This window comes from Myotis myotis, unplaced genomic scaffold, assembly GCF_014108235.1.
Source record: "Myotis myotis isolate mMyoMyo1 unplaced genomic scaffold, mMyoMyo1.p scaffold_m19_p_7, whole genome shotgun sequence".
Classification (NCBI taxonomy): domain Eukaryota; kingdom Metazoa; phylum Chordata; class Mammalia; order Chiroptera; family Vespertilionidae; genus Myotis; species Myotis myotis.
The window spans coordinates 86,175,037-86,191,487 of NW_023416379.1; the positions used below are offsets into that span (position 1 = coordinate 86,175,037).

The 16,451-nt window shown below is 36.6% G+C and overlaps 1 protein-coding gene across 19 annotated transcripts in view; it reads right to left on the minus strand.

Annotated features, from left to right (window-relative positions):
- Positions 1-16,451, minus strand: part of UBR2 (ubiquitin protein ligase E3 component n-recognin 2) — a 122,946-nt gene that overhangs the window by 22,999 nt on the left and 83,496 nt on the right. For 18 of the 19 annotated variants that reach the window (XM_036318133.1, XM_036318120.1, XM_036318123.1 and 15 more), the window contains 12 exons: positions 14,481-14,533; positions 12,509-12,611; positions 11,708-11,756; positions 11,142-11,296; positions 10,095-10,197; positions 7,240-7,349; positions 7,049-7,129; positions 6,552-6,730; positions 5,605-5,804; positions 3,325-3,418; positions 2,624-2,785; positions 788-891 (listed from right to left, as the gene is read on the minus strand). In XM_036318133.1, the coding sequence (XP_036174026.1) occupies positions 788-891; positions 2,624-2,785; positions 3,325-3,418; positions 5,605-5,804; positions 6,552-6,730; positions 7,049-7,129; positions 7,240-7,349; positions 10,095-10,197; positions 11,142-11,296; positions 11,708-11,756; positions 12,509-12,611; positions 14,481-14,533 (1,393 nt within the window). The remainder of the gene's footprint in view (positions 1-787; positions 892-2,623; positions 2,786-3,324; positions 3,419-5,604; positions 5,805-6,551; positions 6,731-7,048; positions 7,130-7,239; positions 7,350-10,094; positions 10,198-11,141; positions 11,297-11,707; positions 11,757-12,508; positions 12,612-14,480; positions 14,534-16,451) is intronic. The other variant, XM_036318118.1, reaches the window with a different exon arrangement.

Below are 16,451 nucleotides of genomic sequence, written 5' to 3' on the forward strand. Positions count from 1 at the left end.
TCTCGAGACATGGATGCATAACATAGAATAAAAAACTGGGGTTGGGGTGGGAAGAGACAAGAAGAGATTAACCAAAGAACATATATGCTGCCGGAAGCCAATGCCAGCATGTCATAATTGCAAGAGTTTCATCAAAAGGTTGATGGAACTTGGGGACTCAACAAGGGCTGAGTCACATATGTTGTCACCTGTTGGGAATGACTGAAGGCATTTCCCCAAACCTGAAAAGGATGCATTAAATTGACTGTTTGCTGCCAGACAGCTCAAGGCATCTTAATCTACATGTTATTGCCTCCTACTGGCCAAACACCTGAACAGCCGTAGGCTAATAATTCCAATCTGACAATGGACTCTGTATACAAAACCCTACCCTTTGAAGTGTATATCTCCACCTCGCCTCAGGACAATTTGTGTTAATAAAAAGCATGGGGTCCTGAGATGAGGAGATCTTAGTTTCTTGAGCTAGGCTCCTCTGACCCCCAAATGCCTTTCAAAATTATATTTCGTCTCTGGACTCTTAGTTAAATTACACCAGCCCCTTTTCCAGATTGCTGAACCCTTCTTAATGCTGGAACAAGCACCCTGGCAATATGTATACATGCATAACCTATAGACACAGACAATAGCATGGGGAAGGCCTGGGGTGGGGTGGGGGTTGAATGGAGAGGGGCAAAAAGGGAGAAAATGGGAGACATTTGCAATACTGTTAACAATAAAATAAAATAACAATCTTAAACAATTCTTTCTGGACTTTAGGGAAAAATGAAAGCAGATTATCAGAACTTACTAGGAATACTTTCTTCTTTCCTAAGAATCTGTAATGCTTTTATTTGCTGAGATATGGTTCTAATCCACTGAGTCAGATTTGGTTGGTCTGAAAAATTTAACCTGCTAGAAAAAATTATAAAAAGTATTTAGTAGTTTGTTGTTGTTGCTTAGTTAAGATATAAAGACTCAGGTGCATCCTGCCCGGGCCAGGTGGCTCAGTTGGTTGGAGCACCATTCTGTGCATCGGAAGGTTGTGGGTTCGAACCCCCGTTGGGGTGTGTACGAGGGGCAACCAATCAATGCTTCTCACGTTGACGCTTTTCTCTCTCTCCCTTCCATTCTCTCTAAATATCAATAAGAAAACATATCCTTGGGTGAAGATTAAAAAAAAAAAAAAAAAAGATGCGCTATCAACTATAAAAATAAAGGGGGACATCTCTATATATATAAAAAAAAGATATAAAGACTCCTTAAATGATCATGAGCCTAATATTTTAAATATATTTTTGCCAATGGAAATAGAAATATATTATTTGTTACTATGATGCTAATAACATTATTTGTCAAAAACTTCACTTTTTTCAGTATTGGAATTTGCAGGTATTTCTGAAATATCACAGTCCTCATACCACCACCATTATTTACTGAGTGCTTATTATGTGACAAGCACTTAGTAAAGCATTTAACAATATTAGATTCAATCCTCAAATATTAATGAAACTGGTTATATTATTATCCCCATTTTACAGATGAGGAAACTGAGGTTTAGCACTATCTAACTTGACTAGGCCATCTAAGGAACAGATCTGGCATTCAAACCCAGTCATATCAGACTCCAAAGCCTTTATTCATTATTATGCCAAAATTGGCTATTATGGAAAAAATACAAAACCTAAACCACAAAAGTGAGGTGAAATCCAACAAAGGTGTTTTTTTTTCCTCCTTCTATGTAGTGAATCTTTAATCTAACAGTGATTAATTTATCAGTTCAACTACAGATAAGTCAATACCATGACTTTCTTTTGTGATTAAAAAGCATGAGCTTGCAAGGCTGGCCTGGCTCAGTGGTTGCGCATTGACCTATGAACCAGGAGTTCATGGTTCGAATCCCAGTCAGGGAACATGCCTACTTGGCGGGCTTGATCCTCAGTGTGGGGCCTGCAGGAGGCAGTCAATCAATGATTCTCTCATCACTGATGTTTCTATCTCTCTCTCCCTTCCCCTTCCTCTCTAAAATTAATAGATTCATATTCATAAAACTCAAATTAGTATTTGTTCATGTAGATACCATAAGTCTAAACTGAGAAATGAAAATCAGATTTAAATAGTAGACAGTATTAAATCCATATTTTGAAATAAGTCACACCTATTAACTAGAAGCACCCCAAAATTTTTGAAATGACAAAAATTTTCAATTTTAAATACACCAAGGGATTTTCACCGTTTTGGCCCAACTCCTGAAGCTATTATCAGCCAGTAATTTGCAAAAAAATGATATTTAATTGTTAGAATATTCAATAAAGTCCATTTGAGCTTCTGTTCTCTCCCCTATCAATTTACTGAGCATCTCTTGAAAAGTAAGCAGGATCCTAGAAATAAAGACAGTTTTCATGAATACATAGGAATTTTCTATAGTGTCTATGGAAAAACAAGAAATTGTTAATTTTTGGCCTATTTCTTTCTAAAAACCAAAATATTTTATAGGCCTGCTAGAAGAAATGACTAAATAAAAAGTTTGGAAAGTATCTGGAAAACATTATACAATTACCTAGATTCCCCCCTCTGGGCTTATTATTTCATTATCTTCAAAGGCAACTATTGCTTTGATATAAAGATTTTATGAGCCAAAACTTACTTGTTAAAAATATTTCTTGGAGGAAGCAGCAGTGGAATAACAGTGTTACTCAAGCACTCACAAAGGGGACAAAGGAATTCTCCATTTTCTACATCATAGCTTGTATGTAAACGTAATCTCTGTTGCCTTCGCTGTTCTTTAGCTTGAACGGAATCAAAATACCTTTACAATTAGAAAACATGAGGGATCAAAAACAACGGTAATTTTTTTCAGTAAGTACCATAAGCCTCAATATTTTAAATAATTTGTTTTCACAAATAATGCAAAAATAAAAATCTTAACATGAACAGAATTATTTTTAATACAGGTGCTTTAATTTCTGAGTTGCTTTAATGATCAGAATGGGTTCTAAGAGTTCTAAAACAGGCAAATGTGTGCTTATCCCAAGTTAGCGTAGGGAGCCATGGCAACCTCAGGAAGTAACTAGTACACTGTAAAAATATTTTCTTCATCTAGTTTGTTAGTGGACATAGATCCACACATTAAAAAATATAGCTGATATACTATGAAATTTGTCATTCCTTTATATGTATGACAAAGCAACTCAATTTTAATTGTTATTTATTAGGCAGTGATGTGGAGTTTTTCTTTAACATTTTTAGTTCTTTTTCCCCTTTTCTAGAATGGAATTTCCTATATATAAAAATTCAATTTTGAACCTTTGAATAAGTTTTTCTTGACCAATATTAAGAACATATTACCTTTGCCAACAATGGGCATGCATAACGTGTCCACAGCTACCAGTGTGTGTTCCACAAGACAGATCAGGGTGCATGAATAATGGATCGTATTTTTCTGCATTACAAACAAACAAAACCCAAGCTTTTAGTTTTTGTGAAATCCTTGATAAGGGCTTGTAAACTTGAAATGAAATGCTAGTTTATTCCTTTCCTTTGAGATACCAATGATTTATGCAAGACCCTGGATTATTTAGAAAGCAGGACCCTTTAACTTTCATCACCCTGGGCAAATAAAACATCCCTGAATTGTTAAATAAAATTGGAATTCTGTATTTAAGCACATCTAAGCTTTTGAACATTTCATACTCTCAGGGCACTGAGAGACTCCCATTCCCTCCAAAGCCCCGCGCTCAGTAAAGGAACATTCTTCATGGGCTGCACTTAACGCCTGCGGGGCAGCTGGGTCACAGTGATCCCTAGCAAAACAGATGCTTTGGCAGCAATGGGCGCTCCCTAGAGAAGACTCTGCCGAAGGACAACACATGCAGAGAAGAACCCCAATCACTGGACCAGGGTCCAAGTAGCAGCAAAATATCCAGGACAGCGACCCAGACCAGAGGTGGGGAAAAGGGAAAGTCAGTTTCTGCTCTGGTGCTAATTTTTAATATTCAAAGGAAATGAAAAATAAAGACAACCATAATATGGGTGCCTGGTTTCTTTTGGAATATTTCGAGTTCTCTGTGTACAGTAAATTAGTATTATCCTAGAAATTCTATAACATTATAGAAAGAATTACTCAATCTTCAATTTGATTGATAGAACAGTGAAAATATTACAGCATAAAGAAAATCTGCTTACAGCCAGCCAACGTTTTTTTTCTTCATGAAATAACAAAATAAATAAACTTGGAGACTTTATCTTTGATCTGGAATGAAATTATATATCGCCTGGTTCAAATGACCATTTCAAAAGATGAAAACAGACCAATCTTTCCTAACTGGGTGCTTGACAGTCACACTATGCAGACTTTCCTTATAGAGAAAAGGCAATCTTAACAGTGAGTTTTCAAACCTCCTTTCAGTCCTACAGCGTGAAAGGCACTTGCTGCCTAAGTGCTTTGGCAAGTCCAAAGACAGTTTCTACTCTCAAGAAATTTACTGGTATTGCTGAAGCATATGCACATATGAACAACTCTAAGAGGAGAGACAAAAGTGTTTATGGTGGACTCAATAACGTGCAGCTAGATGCCTCTGCAGGAATGATGACTTACTCCCTCAGCAGTGGGAAGACACTCACTGTCATTCCTCTTTAAGGGATGACTGCTTTGCTCAAGGTCACACCTCTTTCCAGAGGACGCCCAAAGCAGTCACTGATCAGTCTCTCCAGGTACAAAGACCAGCCCCCTTGCCCTAGCTCAGCATGCCTCTGGAGGGCCAACCAGCTCAGAGCTCCCATGGGACTGTGAGGGCTTTTGTGACAGCTTAACTTCTCCCTTGCCCAAACTTGCTTCCTTCTCCCCGTCCCACACATGTTGATGCCAAGGCTCTCCCTAATAAACGTCCCAAACGGCAATCTCTATCTATCTCAAGAATTTTTCTGGGGAGAAAAAAATAAAAAAAATCTTTCTGGGGAACCCGATCTGAGATACAATCACTACTCTAAGCCAGAATCTGACTCAAGGATTGCTTCTCACATAGGTAACTCACACAACTGTTCCCAAGACAGTACACTTTGGATCTATCCATGAGACAAAATAATTGTTATTTCTGTGTGTCAACTAATATACAAGCGTGCTGAGGAATGGGAATGATTGTTAAGTAGCAAAGGTGTTAATGTTATATTACAAAGAAAAACGTTCCTTTGAATCCCTGCAATTTACGAGCTGTGTAATTCAGAAACAATATTTAGCCTTCTGCAATGTTTCCATATCTGTCAAGTGGGGAATTTCTGCCTAAGTTACCTGTCTAAGATACCACCAAGCCTATGGAGTTATTGTTAGTTTAATAAAATTTCTGTGTATCACCACACACACTAGGTGGCAGTCATTATTATTTTTTTAAAATATATCTTTATTGGTTTCAGAGGGGAAGGGAGAGGGAGAGAAACATCAATGAGAGAGAATCATTGATTGGCTGCCTCCTGCACACCCCCAACTTTGGATGGAGCCCATAAGCCAGGCATGTGCCCTTGACTGGAATTGAACCAGGGACCCTTTAATCTGTAGGCAGATGCTCTATCCACTAAGCCAAACCACTAGGGCGGCAGTCATTATTAAAAGGAGAGGATGAAGCTATGACTTACCTGGATCCTGAATGACTTTATTTCTGTTTTTTGATAATACAGTTGATCTTTGAACAAATGCTGCTAGTACCATTGCCTTGCTTTCCACCTTCACCTCTTGCTCCTCTTGACACAATATACAGGTAACAAATTGTCTTTGTTTAGGGACCTGAGTTTGTGCTGGGCCCAATGCTGTAAGTGTTGTATCTGACACCATAGGGCTGTAATGAAAGGTCATGAATATAATTAACGAGCCCAAGAAGTTTCAATATAATCGCAAAACAGTACATGCCAGGTATGCACACATACGGTTTTGATGACTTAAAATGCCAGAAATCTTTCATATTTATCAAACTATCTCCTTTAATCCTTAGAGCCTTCAATATGCAACACAGAAGCCATACACTCAGTTAACTGAGCCTAGTGTACTCACTCTTGGTTGTTTTGTTTTTGTTAATCCTCACTAGAGGATTTTTTTTCCATTGATTTTTAGAGAGAGTGGAAGGAAGGAAGGAAAGGAGGGAGGGAGAGAAACACTGATGTGAAAGAGACACAGCGATTGGCTGCCTCCTGCACATGCCCTGGACAGGGGCCGGGGGATCGAATCTGTAAGCCAGGTACGTGCCCTTGACTGGGAATTGAACCCACAACCCTTTGGTGTGTGGCTGGTGCTCTAATCACCGAGCAACACCTGCCAGGGCACTGCGTACTCATTCTTTTGTGAATGACAAGGGTCTCTGTATAACATTTGAAGCATACACATTTATTATCTATAGTTAGAGATACACTCATATACTAAAAAACTCAGATTTATAAGATTAATTCCTGTAACTAGAGGCCAGAGAATTTACCTATCAATCTTCTAAATTACTTTAGGATAAAAAATGTACTTATAAGGAAAAAAATTCTTTCACAGTTGAGAATCAATGGTCAAGAGATTAAAAAATTTTGATTTTTAAAATTCTTACCTATTATCAAGAACAGCAAAGTTAGAGGCTTCCTCCGCTACTGTCTGTTGGAAGAGGTCTTTGTTCTCATCAATGAAGTTCCGCTGCATCTCAGACATCTGGGCCATGACCTTTTCCCGGCGCAGTCTGGCAATCTCAGCTTTTCTCTTTCTCTCAGCCTTGTCTTTGTCTCTTGAACTCTGAAATTATGCTTCATTTAATTAGACCATTAAATGCTAAAGAAAATCCCACCCCCCCAAAAAAACCCCAGAAATATCTTTATTGTAAATACTAATTAAAAACTATTCTACAATCTCACTTTTCTAAACAAAAGATTTATCAACCTAACATGTTAAAAAAAAAAAAAAAGCAGACCATAACTATTAAAAATAGACTAGTGGCACCTTTCTTGGAATTTACATTTTTGTGACTAATATCAACTATCAACTTATTGCAGATAAATTTAAATAGTGAACTTGCTACAATTTTTTGGTGTTACCACACTCTACTTTTTATACCTCTTCCGTTATGGTTCCTTCTGCCTCTGCCACAGAACTGGCGGATGAACTCTCCCTCATTTTCTTAATAGCATTAAAAGTCTACAAAAAAAAAGAGCATCAGTTATTCTGAAGCTATGAAACATTATCAAAATTTAAAATAAGCATTTAATGTTTCTCACAAAAAACAAGAGTGATGTAGAAAATTGTACCTTTAATATCCACCTAATCATGTCTTTGTGGACTTCCAGGTAAGGAGCATTCTGCAGTGTTTCCAGCATTGCTAGTATGCTGGGGGAGTTGTTTGGTGCTTCACCAGGTTCTAGGGCAGAAAAAATAAAAGGCACAATAACAACAGCTAGGACTTTATAGCACATATTACTATGCACAAGATAAGTGAAGTTGCTTATAACATCATGAGCCTATCAGTTGATTTCAGCTCTACTTATTAGAGATTTTCAGTACTTAAGAATGTGACATATTTGTACTTTACAAATAAATTAACAACTAGAAAGCTTTAATCTTTCAAAACTGACATCTTATACCAAAATGATTATTTTAATTAATTGAAGTCCAGCTAAAAAGTCTTCCTGAGATTCTATAAGTCTAAGAAAATGAATTGGGATTACAGGGGTGCATTTGTGTTTAAATATACCAATTTGCTGTGACCTTTTCTTTAATAAAACCTAAATATAGCCCTGGCTGGTTTGGCTCAGTGGATAGAGCACTGGCCTGCGGACTCAAAGGTCCCAGGTTCGATTCTGATCAAGGGCATGTACCTTGGTTGCGGGCATGTACCTTGGTTGCGGGCATGTCTCCAGTGGGGAGTGTGCAGGAGGCAGCTGATCGATGTTTCTCTCTCATCGATGTTTCTAACTCTCTATCCCTTTCCCTTCCTCTCTGTAAAAAATCAATAAAATATATATTTTAAAAAAACGAAAGACAAGTCCACAATTTTAAAAAAAGGTTTTTATTGATTTAAGGGATCTGGGATTGAACCTGCAACTCAGGTACATGTTCTTGGTGGATAATTAAACCCATGACCCTTTGGTGGGCAGGCCAATGCTCTAATCACTGAACAACACCCATCAGGGCTCAAATCTATATTATTAAGAGTACATTTAATCCAATGTTAGCTAATTTAGTTTTATATTAAGAAATGCCCAATTACTGAGTTTTCTTACACATGTCCTTTTTATTTTTTAAAATCTTTATTACTGAAAGTAATACATATTTCTCCCTTTACTCCCCATTATAATACTGATTTTCTTGATTTAAGTGTTACCATTCTAGCAAACTGTTCCTCTTTCCTAAAAGAAGATATTGAACTATGTGATCTTTCATATTTTTCCAGACCTAAAATTCTGTGGCTAGAGATTAGGGATCTGGCTTTAAATAATGTGTTTTAATTATTTGAAATGTTTAGAGAGAAATATGAGGAATGTTCAGAGAAAATGATTGTTGAGAGGAAGAAAAGAGAGGAGGGCAGGGAGGGAGAACCTGAGATCGTCAAAAGATGAGTTAATGAAATTAGGAAGTTATCTATGTGGTTATTTTAAAGTAAAAGCACTGGTGATAAAGAAGACAAAAGGCAATGTTAATACATAGAAAGAAATACTGGCAGAGAACAGTAGGGAAAGGCTGGCACCTAAGACCACAGTTTTCAGTGAAAAGAGGCAGTTTCCTCTCTTCCTCCCACTTAACTGGATGAAGGCAAAGGGGGAAAATAGAGATCTATGAGCACACAGGACTATTCCTGCCCACCTCCCAGTAGAACCTGATATTCTCAGTCATTATCTTTTAGGAGGAAATGGCAGAGAACACATTAAACAAAGTTATAAATATAATCCCTTGCAATCAGGGAATTCATAGACTCCTATTTGACCAACTCAGCATTTAAACACCTCAGCAAATGGTTGATGGTGGTCTGGGGCAGAAAAAGTACAAGATGAGCCTGGGGCAGTCATCTTTTGTACCCAAAAGCAACGTGATATTAACGGGTTGGGTCAAAAGGACAAAGAAGCCAACTGAACAGACTCCCACTGTCCAAATTTGGCACAGTTTGAGGATCAAAAGGAATACTCATTATAACTGACTATAAAACACTGAATAAAGAACAACCCACAAGTAAGATGAAAACAAAGACAACCCTAAGCAAAAAGAGTCACAGTTAACACCCCTGCAGGTAATTATAAGACCAGCTGCTTATTCTGAAAATTATAAAGAAAAAGCTTCTCTTTAGAGGTAAAATGGTATGATGTCTGAAATAAATGGTTCAAAAAAGTGTGCAAATGTAAAAGCAAATATAGCAAATATACTGAATCCAGGTGGTAGGTATATGATTATTTACAACTCTTTCAATGTAAGTATGTTTGATATTTTGAATAAAAAGCTAAAAAAACCTCCTTGGCCTTTTAAAAAGTCACATTACTTTATATAAAATAATATAATCCTTTAAAACTAATTTTATTATCTTCAATATATTTTTATAAAATAACATCAACAATTTAGAGTGAAGTCTTGATATAGCATACTTTGTGTTTTAAAAAGTATATCTTAAGAGTTTAAGATGTGCCGAAACCGGTTTGGCTTAGTGGATAGAGCGTCGGCCTGCAGACTGAAGGGTCCCGGGTTCGATTCCGGTCAAGGGCATGTATCTGGGTTGCGGGCACTTCTCCAGTGGGGGATGTGCAGGAGGCAGCTGATCGATGTTTCTCTCTCATCAATGTTTCTAACTCTCTATCTCTCTCCCTTCCTCTCTGTAAAAAATCAATAAAATATATTTAAAAAAAAAAAAAAAAGAGTTTAAAATGTATGTGCTACACTCGATTTAATTTTCCTGTTTATGAATGAAAATTCATATATTTTAAGTATATATAGAGTCTAAATATTTTTATAAAAAATATATCAGGATCTGATTCAGTACCTTTACTACATAAATGAATATTATATATAGCCTCAAATATATATTCAAATTTGGATTTCCTATAAGATCAAATAAAAGGCTATCTTACATATTTAAAATCACTGCTATTTTGAGTTAGTTTAGTAAAAAGTGTATACATACTTGATATCTTCTGAGCAAAGGTAAATGTTACTACATGCTCCTCCATGACATTCTCCAAATGCTGTTTTTCTTCTTGTAGTGCCATTCCAATTAAATGTAACACCTCAAATAAATAGGTTTTGTAACTTTTAGTAAACAAAAGTGCATATTTTTATCAGAAATAACAAAAAAGAATTCAGTATTGAAAAAAAGAAAAATCAAACTATTAATGATTAAGTGCAATAAAAAACAATTCGAAGTATTAATTTTTATTAAATTCAAACTTTACGGTTCATTTTGTAATAAAGCAAGGGAACAATTTCTATTTTAGCTAAGAAGAAAATTCAATTGCAAATGCTTAGGGTAAGTTAAAATTATTTCCATATGTGACCAGCAACTCGAATAACATAATTTTTGGTTTTATTCTTTCCCTACAGTCTTAAAAAATCTTCTAAGAATCAATGGCCAAATGATTATAGCTGCAAACATCTACCATGTAATTATCTAGTCTACAATACTACTTAGTTTAATTTCTGTATCTAAAAATCTTAATCATCTCAGAAAGACACATACTTTTATCTCTAATATCATACAATTTATAAAGATATTCAGAGTTCTTCAGTATATCTCAAAAAATTAATTACCAGACTTCTAAGAAAACATGTTACTACACTGACTCTACCTGTATTTTTATTGCTCTTAGCGTGCTTTCCAATTTTTGAAGCAGATATGTGCGTGGTGTCTTTGCACCTGTCCTCAGACAGAGGGCTCTTGTGGTTGTCAGATGTGCTAGAACTTGGTTAGCCTGAACGACAGGCAGCAAACGCTATAGTAGGACCAGTCAACGAGAGACAGACTGGCCAACAGGACCAAGAGAATCACAACCATGTGGTCTAAAAAAACCTGTCAGGCTTGTATTTTACTGGCAGCCACAAAAGCAGTAACAATATATTTTAAATTAAGGTAACTAACACTAAATTTGTCCTAAATGTTCTGTGTACAGATACTGACAAAAGTATTTTGGCTTTTACTACAAAAGATATAAATAATAAATGTCATCAAACCTACCCTTTGCAACATGGACTCAGACCAGGCATATCCATTATGTTCTACAGCCCAGTGCAGTATTGTTCTTATGATGTACAACATGACATCTGACTGCAAAATGTTAACCAGGCTTGCAAACAGAGGGCAGAATGGAGGCAAAACTGGAGGTGGAAGTGCTGAAAATAAAGTTATTATTGGTTTCTTTTGTAGAACATGCTTAAAAAACTATTTCTTTATTAGATACTGTTGATAGTCTTCACTCAAAGAATTATTCATTAACATGCATCTTAGAGCTATATTTTACCTTAAGGATAGTCAAATGCCTAAAAACAGCTTCATAAATAGCAGTACAAAGGAAAGCCTTTCTTTTCTCTAGAAATTTCTTAAAACCTGAGATAAAACCATTAAGCAAGAGATGACTCAGTATAGGTGATTTCTATATTAATATATTTATTAGTCCTGTGAATGTTCACTAGGGAAGCTTATATTTAGATCTTCCACTTCACCAGGATAAACATCAGTGTCAACAGAAAACAATTTTAATAACTAAGAGACTGACATGAGATTTTTGGAAAAATTAAAAATACCTGTATCTTCCCTATTTTGTCTTTTTAATTTCCGTTGAGCTTCCTCTGCCTAATAAAAGAAAAGTAAGTTGGACAGGAAATTAGTAATACAAAACAGCCTAATATCTGAAACTACTGACATAATCTTTGTCATATTATCTTCTGACTTCAGAAGATTTTTATCTTTAGTTTTTCAATTCCCCCATTGATATATCAAGGTTAATCCCCCCACTCCCACAATGGGTTCTGTTTTGCTTTACAATGGAGGAGAAACATGTACAATCAAAAACTATTTAGGTTTGAACGCTATGACATGCATCAAAAACCAAACAAAAACTTCATGTTTAAGTTTTATTTAACGCCATTTCTTGAAAAAGTATTTTAAGAGTAGACTGCTAAAAGGCAAAATTTAACTAGCTAAGAATAATTAGGAAAATTCCTAACTCACTCTGGAAAGGCGCAATGCTAAGTTGTAGCAATTCTGAAATGTGTATAAAAGAAGCTGATTATAATACAGGTTGACAATTTGTCTTCAAAAGCCAATAAAATACAGTTATATGTGTGTGGGTATGTATATAATCATATAGATCTTATATGTCTATCACAAAACACTGGGGGGCGGGGAAGCCCAAAATGTTAGGTGGTGTTATAAATAACCTGTATTTTCTTGTTTGTATCTTTTTATATTTTCCAACTTTCCTACAATAAAAATGTATCCCTTTTTAATCTGTGAAAAGCACTAAATTTTGCTTAGACTGAAACAATAGGAAAACCCAACCCAACTCAACCCTTCCCCAGTACACTTTTAATTTTTCCAATTACCTTGGACTGCTCTGCCCTTGAAAAGTGATAGAAATATAAGTTGAACTCTTTGGCACATTCTGGTTTCAGTTCATACATGCCTCTTCCTGTTAATCCAGGTTTCCTAGGGGGGAAAAAAGGTCCTTAAAATATTATTACTAAAGTCATACTAATGACTAATTCATGAGATAGTCTTAGATAACAGAATAAAAAATCAGAACTATTGCCCTAGCTCAGTGGTCGGCAAACTCATTAGTCAACAGAGCCAAATATCAACAGTACAATGATTGAAATTTCTCTTGAGTGCCAATTTTATTTTTTAAATTATATTTTATTGATTTTTTTACAGAGAGGAAGGGAAAGAGATAGAGAGTCAGAAACATCGATGAGAGAGAAACATCGATCAGCTGCCTCCTGCACATCTCCTACTGGGGATGTGCCCGCAACCCAGGTACATGCCCTTGACCGGAATTGAACCTGGGACCCTTCAGTCCGCAGGCCGACGCTCTATCCACCGAGCCAAACCGGTTTCGGCCCGATTTTTTTAAACTTAAACTATGTAGGTAGGTACACTGTTATTAACTTAATTAGGGTACTCCTAAGGCTTAGGAAGAGCCACACTCAAGGGGCCAAAAAGCCGCATGTGGCTCGCGAGCCGCAGTTTGCCGACCACGGCCCTAGCCGGTTTGGCTCAGTGGTTGAGTGTCCAACTATGAACCAGGAGGTCCCAGGTTTGATCCCAGTCAAGAGCACATGCCCGGTTGCAGGCTCGACCCCCAGGAGGCAGCCAATCAATGATTCTCTTTTATCATTGATGTTTCTATCTATCTCTCTTCCTCTCCCTTCCTCTCTGAAATCAATAAAAATATATTAAAAAAACAACAACATAACAACAAAAACCAGAACTCTCATATATTGCTGGTGAGTGTAAGCTGGTACTCCTTACCTTTTTTAAAAATATATCTTTATTGATTTCAGAGAGGAAGGGAGAGGGAGAGAGAGAGAGAAACATCAATGATGAGAGAGAATCATTGATTGGCTGCCTCCTGCACGCCCCCTACTGGGGATCGAGCCTGCAACCCAGGCATGTGCCCTTGACCGGAATCGAACCCAGGACCCTTCAGTCCCCAGGCTGATGCTCTATCCACTGAGCCAAACCAGCTAGGGCTGGTACTCCTTTCTGTGGATGAAATTGGCAATCTACATTCCACGTTTTACATGCATCCATTTTATCTAGCACATCCACATTGAGTTTACCCTAACTGGACAAGTGAATCTGATGGTGGTGCAGTGGCAACAATTCAAAGTCTAACAGGGAATAGGTCACACACATAATGACATTTCCAAACAATAGAACACCATTAAAAATGATGTCAACTTCTATATTTTGACATGTAAAGATGTGTGCAATACCAAGTAGAAAAAAGTAGGTACAATTTTAGGATTTAAAGAATTATTTTCTATATATGTATTTTATATTTTTTCTTAAAGTGTGTCTTGTCTTCATAATTGACAAAAATAAAGACATTGCCATTGGGATGGGGAACCAGGAAAAAGGAGGATGAAGACACTGCCTCCACAACCTTAAGGGGATAAACTAGTTTACTGATTGGGCCACACACTGGACACTAGAGACGGCAGCACTCAGAGGCCATTCCACAGCTTAGGTGGCACATTCAAATGGGACAATGAAAGCAATTTTAAGGAAGCTTAATGCATTTATTTACATCACCTGCTCAGGTTAATTTTAATTATCTAAAGCTATGAACACCGATTCTGAATACAATGAAAATCTTCATAATGCTACTTTAAGTTGCTGAGCACAGGGCTAGATAATAAAAAGTCAGTGAGAAATATAGTTGTGAATTATGTATTTGGAAATGTTACTCTCTGAAGGCAACAATATCATTCTCAGTTCCATCAAATGAAGCACTCTAAAAAAAAATGAATGTATAAAAAAAAATGAATGAGAAAAAATATAAAGTAAACTCACTTGAAATGGGCAACTGCTTCAATGACACTCTCCATGCCAGTCTCCTTGTTCTCCTAACGGTATAGGAAACAAATTAAAAAGAAGTCATTACCATAGGGAATCAAGGTGACAGCTTTCAAAAGGAATTAAATGAAAACAAAGTACACACAATATTTAAATAAAATTTGTGTACAATACTGTAATGTTTTGTGAAGTAATTATACTAATTTCTTATCTATGTTCAGTAAAATAACATTTCCTAAATCATATCCCATTCATGGTAAGAAGTTACTAAGAATACTGTGAATAAAGAATTTTCTGGTGAAAAATGTTTGGTAAGAATAGTTACAAGGCATATTCACTTTTAAAATGCCATTTTAAATTTTATTACTCCTTATTCTAAAGTCTAACTGAAATTAATTGCTTTATCTAGTAACTCAGGATTCACTTCTTGCATTAAAAAGTACAACTAATTTTCTTTTTAAGATCAATAAAAAATTTTAAAAAAATATATCTTTATTGATTTCAGAGAGGAAGGGATAGATAGAAACATCAATGATGAGAGAATCATTGATTGGCTGCCTCCTGCACGCCCCCCACTGGGGATCAAGCCTGCAACCCGGGCATGTGCCCTTGACCGGAATCGAACCTGGGACCCTTCAGTCCGCAGGCTGACACTCTATCCACTGAGACAAACCAGCCAGGGCTCAATAAAATTTTTTATTGATTTTTAGAGAGAAGAAGGGAGAGTAAAAAACATAACATCAATTGCTGCATGCCCCCTACCAGGGATCAAGCCAGCAACCCGGTATCTACGTGCCCCGACCAGGAATAGAACTGGCAACCTTTCAGTGCATGAGCAATGCTCGACCAACTGAGCATCACTGGCCAGGGCTAAAGAACAATAAAATCTTATCTTACCTCGATATTTAGGGATATTAAAAAATTATAATTATTGTTGTTTTCTTTCCGGTGTGTTAATGACATATAGACAGATTTTCTTAAAAGCCCTTCTCTTTTAGATCAGTTTCTCAACATTGGTACTCTGACCTTTGGACCAGCTAATTCTTTGTTATGGTGTGTGTGTGTGTGTGTGTGTGTGTGCGCGTGCTCACACGTGTGCACGCACATATCCTGTATACTGTACAATGTTAAGCAGTATCCCTGGCCTATGCTCACTGGATGCCTGTAGCAACACACACCCTGCCTGAGTACCAAAGGTCCCCTTGGGGTCAAAATCGTCCCTGGTTAAAAACCACTGGTTTAGGTATGTACAGTTCTATTAATAGATGAAATGGTAAATCTCTACAAAATAATCCAGTGGGGTGTAGTGACGAGGGGTTGGGTAAAGATAAAACAAGACTGGCCATCTGTTGAAGCCAGTGATGGGTTCTTTGTGTTTTCTATTTCTACAGAGCTTCAGAAGTTTTCATAATGCGAAGTTTAAAGGAAGGATTACTATGCAACAGTACAGGTTTAAATCCTAGAAGAATGAAACTAGAGTTCAAAGTTTCTATCTATATTTAAAATTTGGGAAAACATTTTGAAAAGACTCAATGAAAATTAAGTCCTTTCCCAACTTTAAGTTTGGGGTTTCTAAAAAGCCCATGGCTGAAAAATAGGTGGCTTAGCACTTACGATCCTGGGAGGGAAATCATTATAATTAACCTATGAAAGCCCATGTGCATTACCATTTTACATTCACTGAAAAGAGAAATGGTTCACTAAGGAATCTTCAGAAGGAAAAGGTTCTGGAAACTGTTAGTTTACTCAACACAGCAGAGTAGGTTTTTCTTACTCCCTTCTTCAAAATACTCTACCCATGTCAACTTTGTACTAAAGATCCTATAATAACCTCCCTCTAATGGATATCATTTTTGTATAACATACAAAAATTCATTTCCAAGGACTAGATTTACTTTTATTCAGCTACTTACCTCTTTCAAAGCTTCACTGTAAAATATTCTATTCCTATGCTGCTTTCCACTCCCA